At 35.0% G+C, this 24642-nt stretch overlaps 1 protein-coding gene across 2 annotated transcripts; it reads right to left on the reverse strand.

Moving 5' to 3' along the window:
• Positions 1–4214: 4214 nt before the first annotated feature.
• LOC113855709 (carnosine N-methyltransferase-like) lies at positions 4215–24642 on the reverse strand. Of its 2 annotated transcripts, XM_027487341.1 has the most exons (18): positions 24517–24642; positions 23785–23857; positions 18968–19011; positions 18035–18077; positions 17740–17958; positions 17503–17619; positions 16782–16859; positions 10577–10621; positions 10387–10466; positions 10217–10281; positions 10067–10133; positions 9799–9912; positions 6105–6178; positions 5289–5386; positions 5094–5153; positions 4947–5015; positions 4807–4860; positions 4215–4415 (listed from the first exon to the last, which is right to left on the reverse strand). In XM_027487341.1, exons 1-18 carry the CDS (start codon positions 24609–24611, stop codon positions 4347–4349), a joined length of 1464 nt encoding a protein of 487 aa, XP_027343142.1. In that variant the 5' UTR covers positions 24612–24642; the 3' UTR covers positions 4215–4346. The 2 variants fall into 2 exon arrangements, 1 of the variants encoding a protein (XP_027343142.1); XR_003502855.1 differs by lacking the exons at positions 4215–4415; positions 4807–4860 and adding an exon at positions 8578–8612.

Raw genomic sequence — 24642 nt, forward strand, 5'->3', positions numbered from 1 at the left:
TTTGAATATTTACTTGAGACTTTTGATGTTTTAAAATATAATTATGAGAATCTCGATCTTTGGTTGAGAATTATATCACACTTGATGTTTGAGTAAATATTATTTTGTACGTGAAAATTGTGAATTATTTTAAGTGAACTATTTACTCAAAACTTGTCGAAAACCAAAGATCAATTAAACGAAATACTTTATTGAAATGTCCAATATGAGTAATATGCTTGGTGTATTTGAATAGGATATCTTGTGTGTTGTGCTTTTTGAAAATATATGATTTGGCGCATGTGTTGTGTAAAGCACTAAGAATATGCATATAGGCATATGCAGGCTGAGTGGGTACCATTTGTGAACTTGAGCCTTTTGAGGGTGGGAAATGCGTGATGATATGCTATGAGGAAATTGGTATGTAACTATATGCGCTCTAAGGAGTTTGGCCATGGTTTCAACTTCGACCTTGAGTTCAATAATTGAGTCTAATGACTAAAAGTAAACCTTTGTGAAAACTTTGTTTTCTTTCTTTTTGAAAGTAAATGAGTAGTGTAACTTTAGCCGGGTAATGATTGGAACTCAAGGAAAGAGATGGAACTAGTGAGCTTGGAATACTTAGAAAAAGTGCATTGAGGCACGGGTATAAGTACTTGTCAATTCTCTACATATATATGATTCTCAATAGTTGATGAAATGATGTGAAATCTTAAACTTAGCCAGTGCCTATGTGTGTGATTAAGGGAGTGAAACTCCAAAAGTTTGCATGACTATTTAGAAGGCAAATGTGTGTGAAATCCCACTCCCCTGTGAAGGAAGTCATGAGATTATTTTATAACTATTGTTGGTGAAAGATAGGGAGGACCTCGACATCTAGGGAATTTAATGGAGTTAGGTGACTTACCAATAGCCCTATGAGTGTCCTAGGCCCCAGAACTCTGGCTGGGAGTCTCCACGTGATGCTCCTTTATCCTGACTTTCTCTTGAGGCTTAACTTGTTGGTTGAGTTAGATCGGTCGGTGGAGGTTCAAGTCCCCACCATACATGCAAAATATAGGCTGGATAGTGAAACTCCCAACAACTTTCGAACAATAGGATTGTTATGGATCCAGAGTCACATAATCATAAAAATGAGATTTTGCCAAACCAAGAGTTATCATTTGCATTAATCATGCATCATGTAGTTAGACTTGAATTTTGTTATATTGTAAAAGTTACAATTGTATTAATGTGATGTATGCTCGTACTTACTTTGTTTTGTTTTTTTTTTTTTTTTTTAAGAATATTTACTTGAAAATATATCTCACTCCTTCTTTTCTTTGTTGAAATATGTTGTGGTGTTGGACATTTTTTTTTTAAGTTATCACAGGTCTTGAGGATGGTCTTTCCGTCTTATTCTCCTTGTTGAGCTCAATTTGAAGAGGATCCTTTAGATACCAAAGAGATAGAGGAGGACCCTTCTAAGGAGTCCTGACTGCTGTTTAGTTATTTCTTTTGTTGTTTGCTGTTAGAGGACTCCACTCGTTGTATGGTGGAGAATTGGATACTTTATATTTTATTTTGGTAGCTTGGGTGTAATGTACTTTGTTTTGGTACTCTGATGTTTGTGGATTGTATTTTAAGATTCTTGGATAATTTGCGGTTACTTTGGATAATTATGGGATTATTTATATGACCAGGTTTATGTTATTATTTATCTTCTGATTTTTATTTGGATGGAATTAAATAGGCTGGAAATTGGTTCTTCAATGCATACAGGTAATGAATGTGAACTTTGTGGGTTCATCCCCTAAGAGAATTCTAGTTGAAGTGATAAACTATATGTTGTATCTCATATTATTAGTAATTGGCTCATGAGCAGGCGAAAAAGATTGGAGTCCACTTGTATAGTTATGTCAATACATGGTGTGGCTATATTATTCAAGTGGTACTTACAAATATTACGATTTTCTAAACTATGAGTAAATGAAGAAAACAAAATCTCATGAGTAATTATTAGTAATAAGAGTATGACATGAATCTTTATAAATTGTTGCGTATCAGGTGCACGAAGAATTAAGATCCATGTTGTGACAGCGTGTCACTTTAAAATATATTAAAAAATAAGTTTCTCAATACTCAAGAATGATAGTGGTATGCATTACATGTCAAGTTATCTAAAAGTGGTAAGATTGTCGGGTCTCGGTCTTTGTCGCCGTTACAAGAGGTATAGAGTCCGGAGAAGATTTGAAAAATCTTAGAAAAATGAGAGTGGTGAATACTAATTGTAAATGGGTGCACAATGATTTGCTGAAAGTGAAAGCATTCACAAGACACACTCATTTCCTGATGAGATTCCTGACTATACCTTTACTAAAAGGAGCTGGGTTGACACATGTGTATTCATGTTACTGCGGCTAACCAGCAGCTATCTATGCTATAAAGTCCTCAAGGGATCCCAGGGGTAATGAATGTGAAAGTGTGATGAATATGAAGTAGTAATAGAAATTGTATGATTATAATATATGCATACCCTAAACCCTAAACATACCGGTTGATGTTGTTACGATATATATGTTGTAATACATCGACGGGTGCAATTAGGACACGTGTTGTACATATTGATTGATGTAGTATAATACATGTATCATGACATAAAGATTTGTGTGAAAATGCATGCCATAAGTATTTACAAAGATGACTGATTGATTGTCATGTATGTGCTCCGCTGTGATAATGATTTGCATGCTCTGAGTGTTATTGTTAATTCGATACATATATATTAGATAATATTTTCAGTATTATATTTATAAATACTTTTTTTATGTCAAATAAAGATATTTAGTAAGACTGAAAATATCCACTCTTACTAATATTTCAAAGTAATGAAAGTGAAGAGATAAAAGTGATTGATGCGCTCTAGGTCCATAATCTAGTAACTTTGTAAAAGAAGATTGCTCTGTAAAGTTTAGAATAATTTGAAAGATTGTAATATTTTATTATATTTACATTTTAAGTTGACAAAATTCTGTAAATACTTTGAATATCAATTTTTGAGTTCAAAAAAATACTTTGATAAATTTTGTTATAATTAATAATTTTGATATATCATTAATTATGTCTTAGAATTACATGTATGCATTGTGAACTAAATAATTTGCCAAACGTAAATTTAAATTTTATTTATTACTTTAGAGTTTTGAAATTATTTCTTTGAAAGTTTAAATAATGTAAAATCTTATACAATTTTCATAGAGGAAATATAAGTTTTGTTTTTATTCAATTTTTAAATCTATAAAATAAAAAAAAATTATTTTATGTTCTTTATTATAAAATTTATTTATGTATTTTTATACGAAATTGAATTGAAGATGTTACACAAATAATTGTATATACGAGAGAACGACGTACTTACATTGTGTGATTATACTACAAGCGTTATAACATGCATCATCATTAATTATGGTGACGAAGGTAAATGGACTGGCGTCAACTTAACTTGAAGTAATTAGGCATCAAATGGACACACCAGTCAAATTTTCTTGTCAAGCAGGCATTAACAACTTCGGGGGCCCAAGTTTCCATCACTTAATGTTTCACCAAATCTCAACCTCGTTATTATTTATTTTCTTCAATTAGAACTTACCGCACTTTCACTAGCCTTAATAAAATTTGTCAGAAAACTCAATAGAAACAAGTTACATGGGCTGTGGGAGGGGACGTGCTTCCATGTAGGTTATAAAGCCTTCAAAAAATGCTACATAAATGTGCTCCGGAAGGGAAAAACTCAATCTAATTAGAAGCTTCAAAGATGCACTTCCTACAAAGATGAAGTTTGGTACAAATGCTTGAAAAGTCCTTGTCACTTTAATTTTCTTGTATATCAAGTTCTATTTGTCATTTTGCATTTCTAATGTAAAAAATCATCACCTAACGTTGGCCACTCATTACAAATTCCCTCATATCGTATTGCTTTCTTGGCTTCTTACACATTAAACTAGGCTTCCACTCTTATCCAATGCATTTCCGAAATGAAAACCTTGAGCTTTCCAAAACTCAACTTTAAAATATCATCTATCTATCACATAATAAAGCCCCCGCTTGTGTGTCACTCGCAAGGAAAGGGACTTTTCAACCTTCAATCAACACTCAAGTTTTCTCATACAATATCCAAGAATGCATAAACCATTTAGCATGCATATGATTATCAAAAATATTCATGATACACAGTTTTTAACCAAAAGCAAATTCAACTTTCCAATGAAGACAAATTGCCAGGATTTCATAAATAGGGATAGTCTCCACTTCAACAAGCAAAAACACAAACTGACAAGTAGAAGAGAACTAATTTATATTTCATATCACAATAATTGAATCCCCCATTCTCAGGGCACTTGCTGCTGCACTGCAGCAGATTTTTTTCTCATTGTCCAAAACGCAGCAAAGTAACGATTCTGCAAATAGGATCATAAACAATTTAGCATATTCAACAAAAGCTATCAGTAGATTCAGTGTTAATGATTTTGTGAAATTTTGTCCAAACAATGAAATTTTCTCTTCCGTAATTTAGCATCACCCAAATCGAAAATTATAGGTTCATTAATGTGTAACTACCAAATGAAAAGAAAATTTCCAAATTTTTTATGAGCAAATCTATCAAACACACGTGTGTGCACATACACACACATGTAAAACATTAGTACATGCTACATAGAATAACCAACATAAATAATAGTCACATTTTGATAAAGTGGTTTGGAATTTCTGAATTGAAACAACTAAGATTGTCACACAAGTATGCTAGGGATTAAGATTAGCTAGACTTGTGTGCGGTTAGAAGCTTACTTGCATCATTGATCTAGGATTTGTGGTGTATGTTGTCACAATAGTCCTTTCTTTCTGCAATTCATGACAAGATAATGCAAATATGATTATTAACTTGCATGAACAGAAGGGAATTGTCCAAATGAATCAGATGAGATTACCTCAAATTCAAATCCATAATGCAACGCAACCCTTTTAACATCTTCCAAACTCAATTCAATTGACATTTCCTATGGACAAATTTCAGAGTAAGATATTCCACACCAAGCATGTGATCCCATATAGTAAGTGAAAAGAAAGAATCTTACATCTTCTTGTCCATACATATCTGCAAAGTGATAAAGTAGAGGTCCCAAATTTATCCAAACCTGTCACGATGTCAATGCCACCATATATGAAGTACAGCACTGAAATGAGAATAGCAACAGGCAAAGGGTACAGATGGACTGGTAAAGAAGTTAGATACATATGATCTATTTGGAGTTTTGGATTCAGGAACTTACTCCCCCGTCTTTCAAAATTTTTGAAATTATTTCAATGTACTCAACAATATTATGAGCAGTATCAATAAAGAAACAAGTAACAACTGCATCCCATGCACCTGCAAGGCCATTGTAAGTCTCTTTAGAAATTATTACACTAGGTATATCACATTTAGGATGGATAATTACATACAGATGTGCAAAGTAGGAATAATAATGCCAAGTTCAGTTTGTGCAAGATATATTAACTTCTTATTAGTATCTCCAAACAGAAAAGGGGTGATCCATGGACTATGCTCCCTAAGTTGCATTTGTTACATAAAGTCAAACAATTAGTAGAGAACTATGCAGCATTCAGGCTCTTTTCAAATCCTAACAATCACGATTCAAATGAACTATTTAAGCAGAAAAGAAAATGCTAATTAAGTTCCGAATCAGCATCATGTAAGAAGTTTAATCTATTCTATCAAAATGCATAAGCAGTAGAGGTTAACTCAGGCTGCAAACACTAAAAAGTGCCATATCACATTATATAATACAGTTATAAATTAGTAGTTCATAGTATATGATTAAATTTCATCATTTCATAGACCCTACAAGTTAAAACATCTATTGAAGCTCATTTTCTAATCACTGTAGCAAAGAAAGATTCCTTAATTCAATACATGTAATCTCTGTGTCTTGCTTAATTTAACATGATGAATCAACAAAGCATGAAGCTTATGCATAAGGAATATAACCAGAGCACTCTAAATACTTTTAAGTTTAGCCTTTTTTAGAGCCGCTAATATAGTATCACCAATAAAAAGGAATATAGCTGTAGATAATTTGCCCTACCAACTTGGCTTGAATCGCTGTAGACTTCAACAAAGTCACCTCCACACATTGAAAAGCCTTCAGAAATTCCTGCACTGCTCCAGTATATTGAAACCAGGAATATTATGATTACAAGACATATCATACCATAAATTAATATTTTAGTATTTCTCCAAGCTACTAATGTTCTCCATAACAGGAACATACTATTTGAATATGTCTTGTGTTTCAAGCCTAATAATGCAACAAGATAATCAAATTGTTTAACCAACAGCAACTTTTGTGCAACATCATATTGAATTCATTTGACTCATTTCCAATGCTTCATCAGCAAAAAGTTTCGCATTATATATGAACTTATCCAGCTTCAAAATTCATGTTGGGAAGAGAATCACTAAATATGTTGTGCACCTTGGTTGTAACTTGTAGATCCTTAAAGGAAGGATGTTAGGTAACTCACATTAGTAGTTACAATATGTTAGTTAACCATTAGTAGTTAGTTATAATATGTTAGTTAGCTTGACTTAGTTAATTAGGCATGCTGCTATAAATAAGTAGAAGGGATTAAGGAGGAGAGATCTGGTCAAAATTATGAGAGAGTTAGGGCCTTCGCTTGGGAGCAGTCCCTCATAGAACTGTAATGTTCTTCTATCCTTCTAATTGGGGTTCACCCCTAATTCTTCTTAATATGATACCTAGTTTCTATCAAAGGGAACTGTGTATTGAAAATTTAGAATGTATTTGTTTCAAGTTTTGTGAAATTATTCCTGGGAATATGAACTTGGGAATGTATCATTCCCATGTTTGTTGAGTTTCAAAAAAATATTCCCTGGCATATTTGATTCCCAGGAATAAGTCATCTTTATAATTTAATTGACTTCATAACCATGGTGAGGGCACGGAATAATACAATCCCAGGACAATATTAGAAGTTATCATATACCCTGAGTAGTAACTTCCATTCTCACTTTTATTCTTTCTTTTTTATCATTTGATTTTTTAAAATATTTCCTAGGCATATTAAAATTTGACCAAATATGTTTCTTAGTTTACCCAGGAACAAATATTCTTGGTAATAGTGTTCCTCTTCTTACCTTGAAACAATGCCACCTTATTGTCTGGATAGATTGCTTTGGCCAGTAAAAGACAATGACAAATCCCTCCAAGACTTCTATTCACGGCATCAAACTATAAAGTGCAAGTCCAGTTGGCATTAAAATAGATTAGATGCCAATGCATGCACCAACTGCTGCTGCACACTTAAGTCCTCAGAAATTTTTTTCCTATAGACACTTCATTTGGATCAATAATTTGGGCAATCATCATTCTCCAGTGGGTGAAGATAAAATCAATCGAGCACCAAGCAGAGTAGATCAACCAAATCTAGCAAGAGCCTAAATTTTTGGATTTTTTTGAGTGGCGAACAGGTTGCTATGCTGCCACATCATTATTAGTGATGGCTGTTCCACACAACATTCTGCAGCTAAGCACCATACGATTTCTATCTGCTTTATCTTCCCCCAGATATGTGCACTTTTCTAGCTTTTCTTATCTACCTGTTGCAAGTCTCATCCCCTATTCTTCTATCTATTAAATCAACAAGCTGCCCCACAGTTGAATTTGAAAATTAGGACTTAATATTCATTTTGTTATCTATCCTCTATACTAATCAGTGATTTTTTTGGTAGCCATTTACATCATGAGATCTTATGGAGTTCATTATATTTTGTAGTTAATAAATTTTTTTTTTCTTTCTTAACAAGAACAAAGTATAATAGGCACCAGCTTCAAGGTAAGTGTTAGAATAATTAACCTGTTAGGGTTCTTGTTATTCAGCAGTGCTATTGAGCTAAGCTTGTATGAGTTGTTGCAATTTACTACTTGACCCATAATATTAGCCAGTATGAACCCTCAGTACCTTGAAAATTATTCTCACAAAACTCAGACCTTACAGTGATTGGCAGGTGCAAGAAAGGAAAAGTTCTACAGCAATTTGCTGTGCTGCGCCAATTTGGTGTCTTTCATGTAGTTTTTATTGACTTCAAAAAAGCATATAACTGTGTGCTAAGAGAAGTGTTGTGGAAGGCTTTAGAGAGGAAAGGGGTTCGTGTAGCATATATCCAAGCTATATAAGACATGTATGATGAGGTAACAAGTGTGAGAACTCCTAGAGACATATCTAAGGACTTTCCTGTAGGGATAGGTTTACATCTGAGCTCCACTTTGAGTCCTTACTTGTTTAACCTAGTCTTAGTTGTATTACAAGTGATATGCAAAAAATTATTCCTAAATGCATGTTCTTTCCAGATGACATATTTTAGTTGAGAAATTAAAAGACAATGTTAACTTTTTAAACTTGTACTTTGGAAACATACTTTAGAATCTAAGACTATTCGCTTAAACAGAAGTAAAATAGAGTATGTGCATTGCAATTTTAATGAGAAACAAGAGGATAATTATGCACTAGAAATTAAAATTGGAGCTGACATAGAACCACAAGTCTCCAAGTTTAAGTAGTTGAAATATATTCTACAAAATGATGGAAAAATTAATGAAAATATTACTAATAGAATACAACCAGAGTGATTAAAGTAAATAAATGCATTGAGAGTTATTTGTAACTATAAAGTACTCGTTCAACTAAAATGAAAGTTTTATTGTACTATTATACAAACAATTATCTTATATGGTCATACAAGAAAGGACAAAATTAAAAATAATTTTGTATGCGAGAATATTAAAATAATACATATTGAGAAAGAGATGACAAAAATTCAATTTGGATTATTCAGAAACAAGCAAAGTAAGGCCACTAAAGTCATCAATGAGGAGTGTGGATGACACATCTTTTAACCCAATAAAAAGAGACAGAGAGAAAACCACAAGAACTTAAGAAACTATTAAATGAGATCTAGTGATAAATAATATTTTAGATAATTTGATTTTTGACCGAACTTAATAACATTGTGTAATTTATGTAACTGATGTCACCTAGAGAAATAAGGTTTAATTGTTGTTGTTTATGTTGCAATTTGGTGTCTTTAGATAGAATGGAATGCTCAATCATAAAATTGGAATATATCTTCCCTTAAGCATGATTGGGGAAATAATGCTCTCTTGTTTTAGGAGTCATTGGAAAATTTGCAAAGGGGGAAGCTCTTTTATATTAATCATTAGTGTTGTTTAATGATAAAAACCTAGTATCTTTATTAGTAAACAAGGAGGACTCCCCATTTTACAGAATAAAACACTCAACTTCTTCAAGGAATAGCAACTCCGAAGCTAAAGGCCCTAACTCTCGCAATTGACAAGCAGATCTCTCTCTCTCTCTCTCTCTCTACCTCCTTCTTATTAACAGAGGTAATGTGCCTTAGTTCTTCTACAATCTCAACCTACCCAACCATAAATTAATTCAGGCTAACTTACTAATTTATTGTAACAAACTACTAATGGGTCCCTAAGTAACATATCATAACTAACTACTAATGGGGGTTAGCTAATATTTTATTTCTTCAATGAATTTCCCGTTATTTCTATATCTAAGGAGGAATCCTTATAATCATGAATTAACTATCCAAAAAGTCCAAGATGTAGGTTAAGATACATGAATAATTTTATATTACATATCTAACAATTATTATGGATGGTTGTTCCTTTCCATATCCATTTCTTTCATCTGAAAAAAAAAAATTATTGGAAGAACCAATGTATATACCTAGCTGGATGAATATCTGGTATTGAAATAGAACGAAGTTGATCACTATCTGACAGTGAATTGCAATTGCTGTGAATCCACGGATATATTGCCCACTCACCAGCAGTTTGGGAACTTAAATGATCCACCAAGCCAAGTTTGATTGAGAACAAAAAGAGACAAGACTCAAAGTCAGAACAAGAAATCATTACGTTGTGACTTCAAAACAAATAACTAAATATTATAATATTAACAAGATCAACATGAAAGAGACAACTCTTATTCTTACTGGTTAAGAATAAAACTTGAGCATATCATCATGTAGTATGAAAATTCATTCCCTTGACTGATAAATCCTGCATCATAATATGATGTATTAGTTTTAGTAAAAGTATAGTAAACATAATTCCTATACACAAGCCTGGTAATACATATGTACCTAAACAGGAAATCTCCAAGGCCAGCCGACCAAGTCCAGCACCAGGAACTAAACAGGCAGGTGAACTGTTGAAGAAATTTCATGCTTTTAGTCAAAAGCAAATTGTGCATACAATCTTCAACACATCTAAGAACTTCATTTATGCCACTATCAAGAGTATTATGTTCTACCTCTCTTTGCTGCGATTAGGGAATAGGATATTAAGCTCTTCAAGTATAGGCTTGTAGCACTGATCACGTTCTTTTTTACCCTAATAAGATACATTTGCAGAAGCAAAAAGGTGGGCAGATGATCAAGTTTTTCATGTGATAAACAAAATTAAAATTTGTATTGAAAAAACATCAAATAGACAAGCAGTACCTCAGCTGCCCAGTCCCTAACTATGTTCCTTATTATACATCGCACCTGAGGAAAAAGTAGTAATAATATAAAGGTAAACAACGAAACCATAAAAAATCATCACTTCACCAGAATTCTTATCCTGACGGAAAATTCCAAATTTCAAAGAAACAACACATTCAATAAAAATTAGGAGAAGTTGAAGTGTGAAGGAAGAAGGAAAAACATAACAGAGGAGGATCGGGTGAGTTGCATGAATGTTTAAGGAGGAAGAGTTTCAAACCCTATGTTAGGTAACCCACATTAGTAGTTACAATATGTTAGTTAGCTTGACATAGTTTTAGGCATGTTGTCTATTAATAAGTAGAAGGGATTGAGGAGGGGAATCTTGCCAATTGTAAGAGAATAGGGCCTTTGGATTTGGAGGGGGCAGTCCCTCGAAGAACTGCAATATCCATGTAATTGATGTTCATCCCTGATTCTTCTTAATAAGATACCCAGTTTCTATCACCCTACTATGTTTCCAAAGCAACAAACGCACTAGAAATCACAAGAATAACTAAGAAATTGCAATCAAATTTGGGCTTTTAGCCCCTGCCCATTATAGCAGCCACAATTTTGGGCACAACAGCTGCAACCCAAAAATGAGACACAAAAGACCTCCTTTTGCAGCTACCAGCTGTGATGCAACACAATAGCTCCATTATCACATGCAATTGATTAATCTGACTTTGATTTGCAGGTTGCAGCTGCAGAAGATATATTTACAACTGTTGGTTCATAATAGACTGATCAAAATGACATTTACTCTAATGCCCTGAGCTTTTAAGACCATGCAATGATTTAAAAATGAGCCCAATTTATTTCTTCAAGAATGTACATTCCATACGATATGTGAGTTGACAACTATCATTTTAATCATGCAATTGCACAGAATATTTAAAAATAAAATAAAACATTTCCAAGGAAGTGATCATGACAAACAAAATTTCAGGGCAAGGCATTAATGAAATCTAGTAGTAGCAAGCAACTTAAGGGACTAGTTTCATAGCAGGCATTTTCTTTGAAAACTTGAGCTTGATTTAGCAGAGCACTTAAGACAAAGAAGCTCTTGACCCTGTACTTAATTTTGAATTTACCCTATAGATAACAATGGCACCTTAATTGTTGGTTTTGGAATCAAAGAATAAAAAAAATAGAGAAAATTGATAATGAATCTAGACATGATAAATGCAGGATACATCTCTAATTTTCATTCATTCTATCATCTATCCCTCATATTTTCTTTCCAAAACAATGTAAGCTTCCCTTGTTGTGCATGGGCACATGTGAATATGAGAGATCCAGTTATGTCTCTGATTTTACAATGATCTAATGGTTCAAGATCACTGTGCGTGTATGTAATTGGTAGATATAATGTGATACAAAACACACATGTATGATCTACTTATGCTAAAATTTAGTTCAAACACTAGTTTGACACTACTGGTTCAAACACAACTCCCAGTCTGCTAATGTAACAAGAGTACAAGACTACTAACCCTAATTAAATGAAGAAACCAAACAGGAAACAACGAAATGCAGGAACAACTCCTAAGATTGTTGTAGGTAACCCAATAATTAATTAGCTGGGGAGCTAGGTAGTATGTTAGTTGGGGCTGAGGCTGAGATAATTAGAGAAATAAGGCATACTGCCTATAAATAAGAAAAAGGGATGAGAGGGAAAGGTATCTTGTTAATTGAAGGAGGATTAGGCCTTTAGGCATTGAGAGAAAACTAGGTCTCCCTAATACCCAGATTGTACTAGATTTCTATAAAAATAAATAAATAATAAACTTTCTTCAACATCTGAACCAGTTTCTATTAAATATTATTCCAATTTTGGAGCTATGGGCAGTGCATAATGGTGAATTCAGGAGCTGCTCATATGTCAACTATAGAAAGCAAAAAGATATTCAGGAATGTTGTGTCTAAGTCTAAAGCGCACCACATGTATTTATACTATTTAGTATTCACAGAAACAATTACAATGAATTGTGGGCCTATAAATCACAAATCAATCATACGAATTAGCTAATTATAATTCTAATATTAACATGTCGTGAGTAGAGAACCCCACTAAAAACGAAGAGGGACATTTTGATGACAAAGTAAAGTACAAGTTGTTTCAACTAGTGATGTTCCTTTCAGGAGAACAGGTTTTCTGTGACGTGCGAGCACAAGAAGTTTGATAAACAGTTCCCTACGAGGTCAAAAAGGATTGAAACAAAGCAGACATATATTCTAGAGCACTATCAATGTGTAAAATTTTAATGCTGGAACCAAAATGATTTTGAATTTCTGTCATGGACCAGATCAAAGATATTAACTGTATTATTAACAAAGAAGAAAAATACTGCAGAATCAATTCTGCAATACCTAGAGCAAAGCTCCTACAAAGGTTCGCACCCTTTGCCACTGCTAACAGACAAAAAGCATAACTGATTCCTTCTCTCTCTTCCCCCACACTAAATGAAAACATTACACGTTCATTTGTTGTCCATAACTAATTACTCTCTACTTCTCATTCTGCCCCTTCTTATTTATCCTGCAATATGTTTTCCAAATCCAAGGTCCATGACTGAGTTGGATTGGCCTTGTCCACTTAGGTTCATAGGGTCTAACAATTTCAGAATAAAACCCTTGTGATATAAATAAAAAATTTTCAGAAATAACGAGGTACAACGGGAAAAATCAATGATGAAAATGACAAAGTAATGATACCCTAAAATGAAACTAACCTGACTAGGATCCCAAATATCAGAATGAACCAAAGCAAATGGAGACAACTCTTTTATTGACTCAATCTTTATGTGTCGAATATGCTTTCCTAATTGACAAGATTCACATTGAAAAGACATGACTTTGGACAAACTTAGTAGCATAAGATGCATTTTACTAAGATTGGGAAGACCTAAACACTAATACGTGAGAGTAAGTGAGTAAGAAGCAACGACGCACACAACCAAGGATGAGAGATTATAATCTTTAATACTCATGTCTGACTCCTTGTCTATCCATTACGTCAATCCTGGAGAAGAACAAAGTTATAAGCAAAGACAACAAAATAGGGCAACGTAAAACTAAGTTTATCAATGATAATTAAATTAAAGGACAATCAGGGTCATAAAGGACAGAATCTCAAGAGAGATCCAGGAGAGGACTTGTTTGAACACTGTGTCAAACTTTAATTTGAAAGTCATTTGCTAAGAAAACATTTAGCATAGAGTTCAGGTAAGACAGAAAAGAGAAAAAAGAACTGTTACCAGACATATGATTTAGACACACTAGAGTCAAGAATCAAAGGCCCAAGGGAAGAGGACTAAGAAACAAAGGCTACAAGATTACCACTCTGAGCAATGGCTGTGACAGGTGAGGTGCACTATACATGGCTGCCTTGAATTGGAGAAATTTGTTATATTTAGAAGCTGAAACAGCAACATCATCAGAAGGACCAGTCGAAGCTTCCTAAGCAACATTCACAAATTTAGGCTGTTGTCTAGCCTTGGTGCGGCATTCTACTTCAATATGGACATAACACTGGTAGACTGGTGATAAGCACAACTAGAATGCTAACAATGCCTGCCACAGCCTTCACTATTGTTAAAAAATTTGGGCCTAACTCACTCCCAAAAGCTAACTCATAAGAGGAGGGTTGCCCTAACTCTTATAAGGAGTATTCTGGCTTTATTTTTAACCAATGTGAAACATCTTAACACACCCCTCTCACGCTCAAGACTGGACATCTAGTGTATGAAATTTGCAGGACTAGACATATGCATGGGTGGACCCAACAGAACTGGATATCTGTGGGCAGCCCAATGTTCAAACTGAATAGGCTCTGATATTATATTAAGAAACTTGGGCCTAACTCACTCCCAAAAGCTAGCTCATAAGAGGAGGGTTGCCCTAGCCCTTATAAAGACTATTCTGGCTCTATTTCTAATCAATGTGGGACATCTTAACAATTATTTCCACAATGACAGTAATAAATGTGGGTGGAGGAATTACCTAGAGAACGGAAAGGAACAAAGAAATGCTCAAAAGCATGAGGAGTGGAGAGACCCAGCAGCTATTCACAAAAAGTGTCATATAAGGGAACAGTAGAAGCAAACAAGATCTAATTCCACACTGAGTCAAGCTCAGGTGGGAGACTAGTAAGAATAAGGGCAATGAAAAACTTGCTACGTTGTTCTGTATGTGTCACTGCATTATCAATAAAAGGCATGAGAAATTCAAAATCAGCAATTAAGCAATGAAGATAGGTCTGAACATCCATTTTTTCCAACTTAATAGAAATAAGATTGGAGATAACGCTGTATACAATAACATCATTAGAATAGACCTTTTTGGCCCTAGTCCAAAACATCATAACAAGTCTTAAAGGTCTGGTATTGAGGCTGCAACTTGAGGTTAATAGAGAACCATAGAGTGCTACATAGAGAAGCATCAATTGCTCCCCACTGGACTTGATCCTTGGACAGGATGTCCTTGACCTGTTTCATCAAGTGGTCTTCACAGCCTTGACCCTGAAACCACAATTTGACAGCCACAGCCCAAGTACTGTAGTTGGCAGTACCAAGCAATTTTTCGCACAGGATGAGTGGCACCGTGGTGAAAGTGACAAAGGTAATGGAATCAGAGGCAGAGTCATTGGTGGCCATGCTGATTAGGACCCGGTGCAAGAAACTGGCCAAAAAAGGCACATATGCCTAAACAGTGGCAGCACATGGAGCGGACATCGTTGACAACCTTTGTGGAGTGGTGGCAAGCAGCATCTAGAAAAATAAGGGAAGATGCCTATAAATAAGAAAAGGGGTTGAGAGGGAGTGGTATCTAGTTATTGAGAGAGAATTGAGGACTTTAGGCATCAAGAGAGAACTAGGTCTCTCAAATACCTAGATTTTACTAGATTTCTATCAATACAGATAATCTTTAATATCTGAACCTGTTTCTATCAGATTGCTTCCATAATTAGTGAAAAATTGACTCTATAATGCACTATATTCCAAAGATCTGCTAAGATAATCTAAAGATATATAAAATAAGGGCAACCTTGTGCACAAGGTTCCCACCAAGTGAGGTCTAGGGAGGGAAGATATTCACAGCATTTACCCACAAGCAGAGAGACTGTTTCCAAGATTTGAACCTTTGACCTCCAAATCAGAAAGCAGCAACTTTACCATTGTTCCAAGGCTCACCCTCTACATACATTCTAAATAAATTCTAACAAAAATGCACACAACCATCTATCAAAGTTAAAAATCTTGTACCATCAGTGCTAAATAACATTTTAACACAATGCAAGATATGCCAGCATCATGAATGACTAAGTTTTAAAAGATCAACATTTCTCAATATCTTGGTATAAGAAACTTGGACCTAACTCACTCCTAAAAGCTAGCTCAGGACTACACAAGCCCCTATAAAGAGTATCCTCCCTCTATTACTAACCAATGTGGAACATCTTGATACACACCTCTCACGCCCAAGATTAGACATCTGCCGGGGCCCAACAGGACTGGATAGGCTCTCGTATCATGTTTAGAAACATGATCCCAACTCACTCCCAAGGGCTAGCTCATGGGAGAAGGACTACACAAACCCTTATAAGGAGTATTCTACCTCTATTCCTTGCCATGGGTGTGGGACATCTTAACACTTGGCATACCTGATCATATTAGGCAGTTTAGTATTTTAAGGTGTTTTGTTGTAACTGAGCTTCAGTTTATGTTAATTAGGTGTTAAAGGGTTTTATTTTAAAGCCTGTCAGTCCTTATAACATTTTGATTCTATTCCTATATCCTGATTCTTGCAAAAATATAAATTAAGTAATCTGAGGTCTAGTTAAACAACAGCAATGCTTTCTTTTGATAGAAGACAGATTTATGAATTATTGCAGCAAAAATAAAGTATATTTATTTTCCGTTTTCTTCCCTATCTCTTTGACTTTGTCCACTGCTCAAATCAGCAATCATTTGAGGCAACATTAAGGATTCCTTTAAGAAAATGATCCAAAATCCATCAAACCCCAAAACATAAATTCATAGGTTGGTCCAGCCACCATCTAATTAGTACCATTGATTCTTTCATGAAAACCTCTAACCATTAAAATCCAAAGCCTTCCTTTATCCTGCATTAGAACATGTAATAACTGAAAAGAATGATGCTGGAAACACAAATATACCTTATCTACATCAACTAAAGGAACATTAAATTGAAAAGATGGATCCAACCATTGTTGGCGTGATGAGGTGACTGGGTCCTGAAATAAAGATGTTAGAAAGGGATGAAGATAAGAATAGCAAGAAAAGCACATCATTTAGTATCAACAAATGATTAATACAATTATAAAAAGACAATCTACAAAAGATTGCAATGATGTTTTCAGTTGAGACAGAATAAACACATTAAAAGGATGAGCAGAAAGATCTTTCTTTACAACTCAAATATTCATCCAGAATGGTACCTTTCACTTCAACATTTCATAAAGGTCAAGTAAACAAAATATGAATCAAATGAGATTCAAAACCTAGATGTTGCTGTCTCCAGGTAACATGTCTCAGTTGTCATTGATTTAATTGTTATGCACAACTTTGAATTTTTGCAAACAAATCTGAGAGGAGAAGGATGAAAGAGAAGTGCCAACATATCAGGACATGCTTTAGTGAACCTAACAGATATTATATTTGAACATAAATGTCCATGGTACCAAAGTGCAGGAAGATATCAACAGTAGTAAGTGAAGTTTGGTTTTGTTCAATTGCTCTGAAATGTATCAAGATTATTTTTTTCAAGAACTATCATAGCATTAACATCATTAACCACAAGGAATATGCACACATACTTAAATAGCTATATTCTAAAAAATGAGAAAATTTACAATATAAAAACAGATATGGAATTACATTGCCATTGCAATCAGCAATAGGACTCCCACAATATTCACTAGTTTCTTTAGCATGTATCATGCTCGTAGAATGGCTCTCAGTATTTGACTGGTGGTGATTCTCAATGTCCACCTCCTGTTGTTATCTACAGGGTCAAATTTCTAAATGAAAAAAACAATGATAGAACCATAGAAAAACCACAATTCTTATCTAGTGAAACAAAAAGGATAGTGGAGTCATGAATGCTGCAGAAACCTCCTTGGGATGCACCAATGCTGGTGACCTGCAAGTTTGATTGCTACATTCCACGCAACCATGTTGATCAGATACAGAACATGTTATTCTCACAGGGCCTGATTCGCATGGACAAGCATTAATCCCTTCAGAAACTAAATGATCTTTCTGGGCACATTCAGCATGTGGATATTCACTAAAATCTATGTCTTGGCTCATATCAAGTGGAGGTTCGAATGCCTACAAAGTTCATTACACCAATATCAAGTATTACCATAACACCAAGGTATTAGCCAGTGAAAGAGTTGATTCAGACCTGAAGCATGCTGAATATGAAATGAGAATTCACTGAGATACACCTGCACCATCATAAAGCAAAACAAACCACAAGATTATGAGATTTAAATGCTCAAGTTAAAATTTCATTCATACTTACCTCTGCATGACTAAATAAACATCGTTATCAATTATTAACTGCTGGAACATGCTATGATGTCCATATGCAGTCATTTCATGTCTGTTAATCCATTTTTAGGATGTAAAATCACTATGAAAATGAAAATGAGAACTGTATGGCACAGTGTTCACGCATGCAGGCACCAAAATATAAAAATAAAAAGATCCTCACTAATTTTCTCCCTACACTATGAATTGTTCTTGTTAAAATTCAAATTTGTCCTTTAACAAGTACCTTTTTGAATTCCATCCAATTGAACTCTTTATTTAGAAGGCATTTAATCTGGTAATTGATTTGAAGAAAACTTCCATGTTTGCCAAAAAAATATAGCAGGTATAGCATATCAAAGATTATCATTGTAAAAGAACCCTATGGTCAAACAATGTATTTTGAAAATAGATACCCAACTCTGAGAAAGCACAGACAACACATCTACCAAAACCAGTATATGCCTTACTTAAAGGTTAGAAAATCCTATAATTATATTATATGTTGTTGAGAAATAGAGAAGAGAAGCATATGCTGAAAACCATATGTTATAAATAAGTAGTAAGTATAACTACGCATAGAAAAGGTTAAAACAGCTTTTTATATGCTCTAAAATACAAAATTATTCAATCCTCCCAAAGGGCTTTTTCTGTTGAAGACAAAAATTATCTATGAAAGTAATTAGCAGGCAGAATTTCAAATCATCCCTTGTTCCACAAATAAAGCATCATTAGCATCAACTTCAGAAATCTTGGCATTTTTTTATAAGATTAGAGAGAGAGAGAGAGAGCAAGTAAAATGTACCGGCGTAATCTTTGAAACTTTTGAGGATAATGGGATAACAAAGCCTACAAATGCAGAATAAAAGGTTCAGTAAACAAAGGAATCAAAGAATTAATAGAAATTACAAGACAGCAACTAAAGAGCTGCGGAAACAATGTTAAGGGTTAATAATTCCTGTAAATAAATTTACATAATTGTTGACTGATCAGTCACACAATTCTGCTCATATTGTCTCCATTTCCATAATAATAAAAGCAGGTTCCAACCCATCTCTTTACCACAGAGTGCCAAGTGCCAACAATAACCCATATTCTAATGGACAGAACCAAGACCAAATGTGATGCAAACTGGTTAAACCAACAGGGAAACAAAGCAATTCAAACAAGGGAAATAGAGAGAATGTGTTAGGTAACCCCCATTAGTAGTTTGCTATGATGTTAGTTAGGGACATAGTAGTAGTTAGTTATAATATCTTGGTTATTTAGCTTAATTAGTTAATTACAATATATTAGTTAGTTAGCCTTAATTAGTAATTTCGCAGGGTTGAGATTGTACACAAAATAAGGCATATTGCCTCCATAAATAAGAGGGAGGAAGAGACAGAGGTCAGCTTGTCAATTGTGAGAGATGGTCTTTCACTAAGGAGGTGCAGTCCCTTGAAAAACTGTCGTGTGTGTGTGTTTTATTCTATAATGTTGGAAGTTTCTTCTTGTATTTCATAATAAAGATACCAGTTTCTGTCACTGGTAACAGAGCTCCGATTCAGAGCTTGTAGGTGAGGCAACACTTGATTCTTGGTTTCAACCTTTTAGCAGTCAATTTCAACCTGGAGTGTTTGTAAATTTTCATTATTCAAGTTGTTGAGATGTGTGAGACTCTTGAAGGAATATCAAGTTTCTTGGACAGAAATCACCTGAAACATAGTTGGGTAAAGCAAGAAGATGGTTTCGAGCAAGAAGTTAGAGAAGCAATTTGATGAGATGCAGCTGGAAACAAAGGAACAAATGAATTGATGAGGCAATCCACTGCAGCACTCTAAAAAATGATGGAACACAATATGAAAGGCAACCCAAGGCTAGGGAAAGAGCATACAAAGACAGAAACAGAGAAGAACCCTGCAGTCGAGGTGCAGGGGACCAATGATATAGTAGAAGAGAATGCAGACATAGGTGATGAATATTCAGTTGAATTGATGACAAAAAGAGAATTTCAGAGATGGAATCAAATTCTTGACATAAAAGACCAGACACAGCAGAAGGTAGTAAAGAACTTTGATAGTCATCGGCTTCTGCCATTTGCAATAGTGCAATTCTCAATAGAACCTTGGTTTGTCAATTATGAGAGTTAGGGCCTTTGGCTTAGGAGGTGCAGTCCCTCGAAGAACTATTGAATGTGTGTTTTATCCTGTAATGTTGGGAGCTTCTTCTTGTATTCTTAATAAAGATACCAGTTTCTATCAAAATGATATTGGTATTATCTGATATGTAAAGGAAAAATAGTAGAATGAGTACTACTACCACAGAGCTAATGCTCTCCATCCAGAAGCAATTTCTTGATTCTGAAAAGATACCCCTCTCTCCCACACCAATTCCACCATAACAGACTCCTTACTTGGCTAACAACTTTCTTCTCTCACAGCCACGTCACTCTCCTTGCCTATACATTTCTTCTTTCTTTTAGTGTAAATTATCCATAGTGTAACATTGCCTCTCCCTTGAATACCGACTTGTCCTCAAGGCTGAACTTGGGAAATTGACTTGTAATATTAAACTCTTCCTCCCATGTTGCTTCTTCAACAGGTTTTCCCTTCTACTGAATCAACATTTGACTAATAGATTCCCCATCTTTGGTCACTGTTCTGGTTGCAAGGACCGCTGGGGGCTCCTGCAGATTTACATTCTTACAAAAGCCTTTTGTCACCACTCTATATCCATCCCCTAATCTGTTGGAGATCCAATAGAGTCAATGGGCCAAGTGCTAATTTGGTGCAGCAACAATTGAATAGGCCAACCGTTTGGAGGGTATATGTAAGAAGGAATAAGAAGAATAGGGATTGATGAAGTGGCAGGGGGTGTAGTGTGTTTGGTGTGGGCCCAAGGTGGTTTTGAGTGATTTTATGTTATATTGGGATGGAGTGAGGAGAGAGGGAATCAAAAAAGAAGATTATGGAATTTGTTAGAGACAAATAGCAATAGCTATCTGTTAGGAGCCTTGCTCTGTGGGAATATCATTCTTGTATTTTCCTTTTGATCATTCAATAATACAAGTAGCATTTCCCTTTCAAATATTTTTGCAATTGTTCTTTTATCCCTAAACGATTCTGCGTCATCATCAAATTCTCATCGCCTTAGTGTTCTCCACTATCCATTCCATACTCGTCACCAGCCTTCATGATATGAAATTATGTGTTGCTCCTGTATCAACTAATATCAAGATTGGAACTCCATCATGTTACAGAGTTTCAAGGTTTGCTACTTGAATTCTTGGTTCATGAGCAAACTTTCAAGATACATGATGCTACACTCACTCACCCTCAAGGTCATCTTCTTTCACCAACTCCACTACCAACATATTTCCAACTTCCTCCTCATCCCCATCATTGTCCATAACCATATTTCAAAGTTGTTTATTAGGGCATTGGTTGATAGGGTGAAATCATCCCCCGCATTTGTAGCAAAGTGCTTTCTTTTTGCATTCCATGAGCACATGATAAGACAAAATTATTACTCCTCTGTCCTTGGGAAAAATACTACCCTTATCATGCTTGTCCTGTTTTGTGTAGTGTTAGCCCATAGGACCCTCCATCACTACTCCCTTTAATCGTAGCTTCCTTTCCACTTTTGATATAAACCCAATCCTTCTCCTCACATCTCTTCCATTTTGGACTCAAAAAAAACCTTTAACTCATATTTGGCCCAAAACACCTCCGACCTATATTTTATCGCGCAAGACTCATGCTCATATCTTTCCTCCATACCTCCTTTCCCAATGCTTGAGCTAAATCCATCAATCAAGAACACAAGTTAGGACCCAACACCTTGAGAGTACGTATAAAATTGTGAATTTCCTCTCACAACCCGTGCAAGAAGTACCCTAATGTTGATTATTGGGAAACTTCTTCACCTGTTATGTAAGGCGCTCAAACTCTTCTATATACTCATCAACATTTCCCCTTTGCTGCAGGCATGCAGCGCCGCTAATTGTTTGTAAATATTGCCATCTACTGTACCTCCATATCACTCCATCAACTAGATTTTGAATTGCACCCACATCATATCTCCATCGTCATCCAAGAGAGAATTAAGAAAATGGATGGTGGGCCCTCCCATGCAAAGTTGGGCCAGATTGATGTTCATATCTAGATGGGTCTCTTGCACTCAAAAATAGCATGACTGATCCAGGCTCCGGGGTCCTCTCCGTCAAAATGGGAAGTTCAATTTTCTTCATAGATTGGCGGAACTCATCTAAGGAATCTCCCTATAACTCCCTCATTCCAGAATTAGACTTTGATTTCTCCATTGAATGTTTCTTGCCCACATTGTCTTCTTCTTCCTTGCCATTGTTATCGGCTCATTCTCCCTCACTTTCATCCTCCATATCCATTGAAACCTTGTCTCCAACTTCTTTAATAATGTGATAAGCTGAGCTTGATTCTCCTCAACTTGGCTTTCATCTCCACCATGGTAGCTTTGATGGCTGCCATTGCGTTTTCAAGAACAGCAAACATTGCTTCCATTCCTCCTCCTTTCCCCGCCTTCTTCTTTGGTGGCATTCACTTCTATTGTCATGCCTGAAACATCGATCCCTCAGAGTGGATATCCCTCTCATATATCCGGCAAGTTAGACCAATTTGATGCAAACCAATTAAACCAACAGGGAAACAAAGCAATTAAAACAAGAGAAATTGAGAGAATGAGCTTGGTATTAGTTGATATGTAAAGGAAAACCAGTAAAATGAGTACTATCGCCACAAAGCTAGGCTCCTACAAAGAGCTACTGCTCTCCATCCATAACCAACTTCTCAATTCTGAAAAGATACCCCTCTCTCACATACCATTCCCACTATAATGGACTCCTACTTGGCTAACAAATTTCTTCTCTCTATGCCATGTCACTCTCTCCTTGCCACTACATTTCTTCTTTCTTCTACTGCAAACTCTCCATAGTGTGGGCTTGGCCCCATTTGAACCCATATTCTCAACTGCAGTCCTAACAAAATGGCAATCCAACCAAGAAGTGATCCATAAAGTGTTTGCAACATTTTTTCTCTTTTGCATCCATATCAACAATGACAGGCAAGAGTTCAACAAGCTCAATCCATACAGTTTGAATTGGCCAAAGAGTACCCAATTTCCTCAAGCTAAGGAAGATGTAACAAGCCAGAAATAACAGTGTAATACCATGGAGTATCATTAAATCATTATTCTATAAGGACTTAGATTTATGCTGCAGTTCATATCAAATCTGATAGGCCAAGAAATAGGAAACAGCATGCAATCCACCCACAAGAAACTGTTAATAATATACTTTTGAAACTGCTATCAGTTGTTTTTTGTTATTTCAGTTTATTAAATTAGTATCATAGTCAATAAGTGGTTTCGATATTTTAAAAATAATTTAGTTTGTTATCAAATCTTTCAGTTACGTAATCAGTTTATGTTTTTTTGACTTATTATAAATGAATTGCTGTTTTTGAATAAAAGTTGAGTTTTTTCTCCATTCATTCTTCTTACAATTCTGCACATTTCTTTTTCTTTATTTTATTTTGCTTTTTTACCATAAAACCAACAGAAACTATATAATAATACCAAGCAAATGCAAGAGAGAAAAAAAAATACCTTATGAGCAGGTGGAAGCTTCCTGTAAGACCTCTCATATCTTCTAACATCCTCTTCTGCAGCATCAGGATAGCTGCATGATAAGTCGGTTGAAAAAAAGGTTCTAGCGTTACTTCCAACAAAAAAGACGACAAAAACATACTTATTATCTGTAGATATTATGACAGAAACCCGAAATGACAACAAGTACTATCAGATTTGAATACAATTAACAAACAAAACATAATGGACCATAAAATTTTTATATGAAGACAGCTAAGGAATTCAACAATATTTTGGAGACTTCACATACTTATGACTGTGTTTGCATTTGTCAATTGTAATAAGAAAGGATCACCTTGATGCCATAATATCAAAAAGTAGCAGACAGAAAATTTACAAAAATGCTCAAATCAAACAATTTCTTCGTGTGTTTTTATGTGATCAGTGGCGAATAAGCAGTGAAATCATTCCAATCGACACCATGTTGATCTCCGCTTAACATACGAAAAAAAAAATTACAAAATCGAATAAAAACAAAACGGAGCAGTGGAAACAACTGCTTCGTTTCTTTTTTTTTTTTCGATTTGTATAGAAAAGAAGTATCGCTAATTTTTGGAACATTTTCTAGTTGAGAAAACAAAACTTGTTTTTGGCTTAAATTGTTGAGTGATCATTTCAAAAATTGAAGAGAAAAAGTGAGGTTTAATAAAAATGTTAATAGTAAATTGAAGAGGGGAAAAGGAGTGATACTTGAGGTAAGCACTGATGATGCGTCTTAGGGATTGGATTTCAAGGGCTTCTTCAAGCTCTAAACGACGACGTTGCTTCTCCTCTGCCTCTCCCATCACTGCTGCTTCACTCCGCAGTGTACCAATT

This window comes from Abrus precatorius, unplaced genomic scaffold (assembly GCF_003935025.1).
Source record: "Abrus precatorius isolate BTA unplaced genomic scaffold, Abrus_2018 Scaffold1, whole genome shotgun sequence".
Lineage (NCBI taxonomy): Eukaryota > Viridiplantae > Streptophyta > Magnoliopsida > Fabales > Fabaceae > Abrus > Abrus precatorius.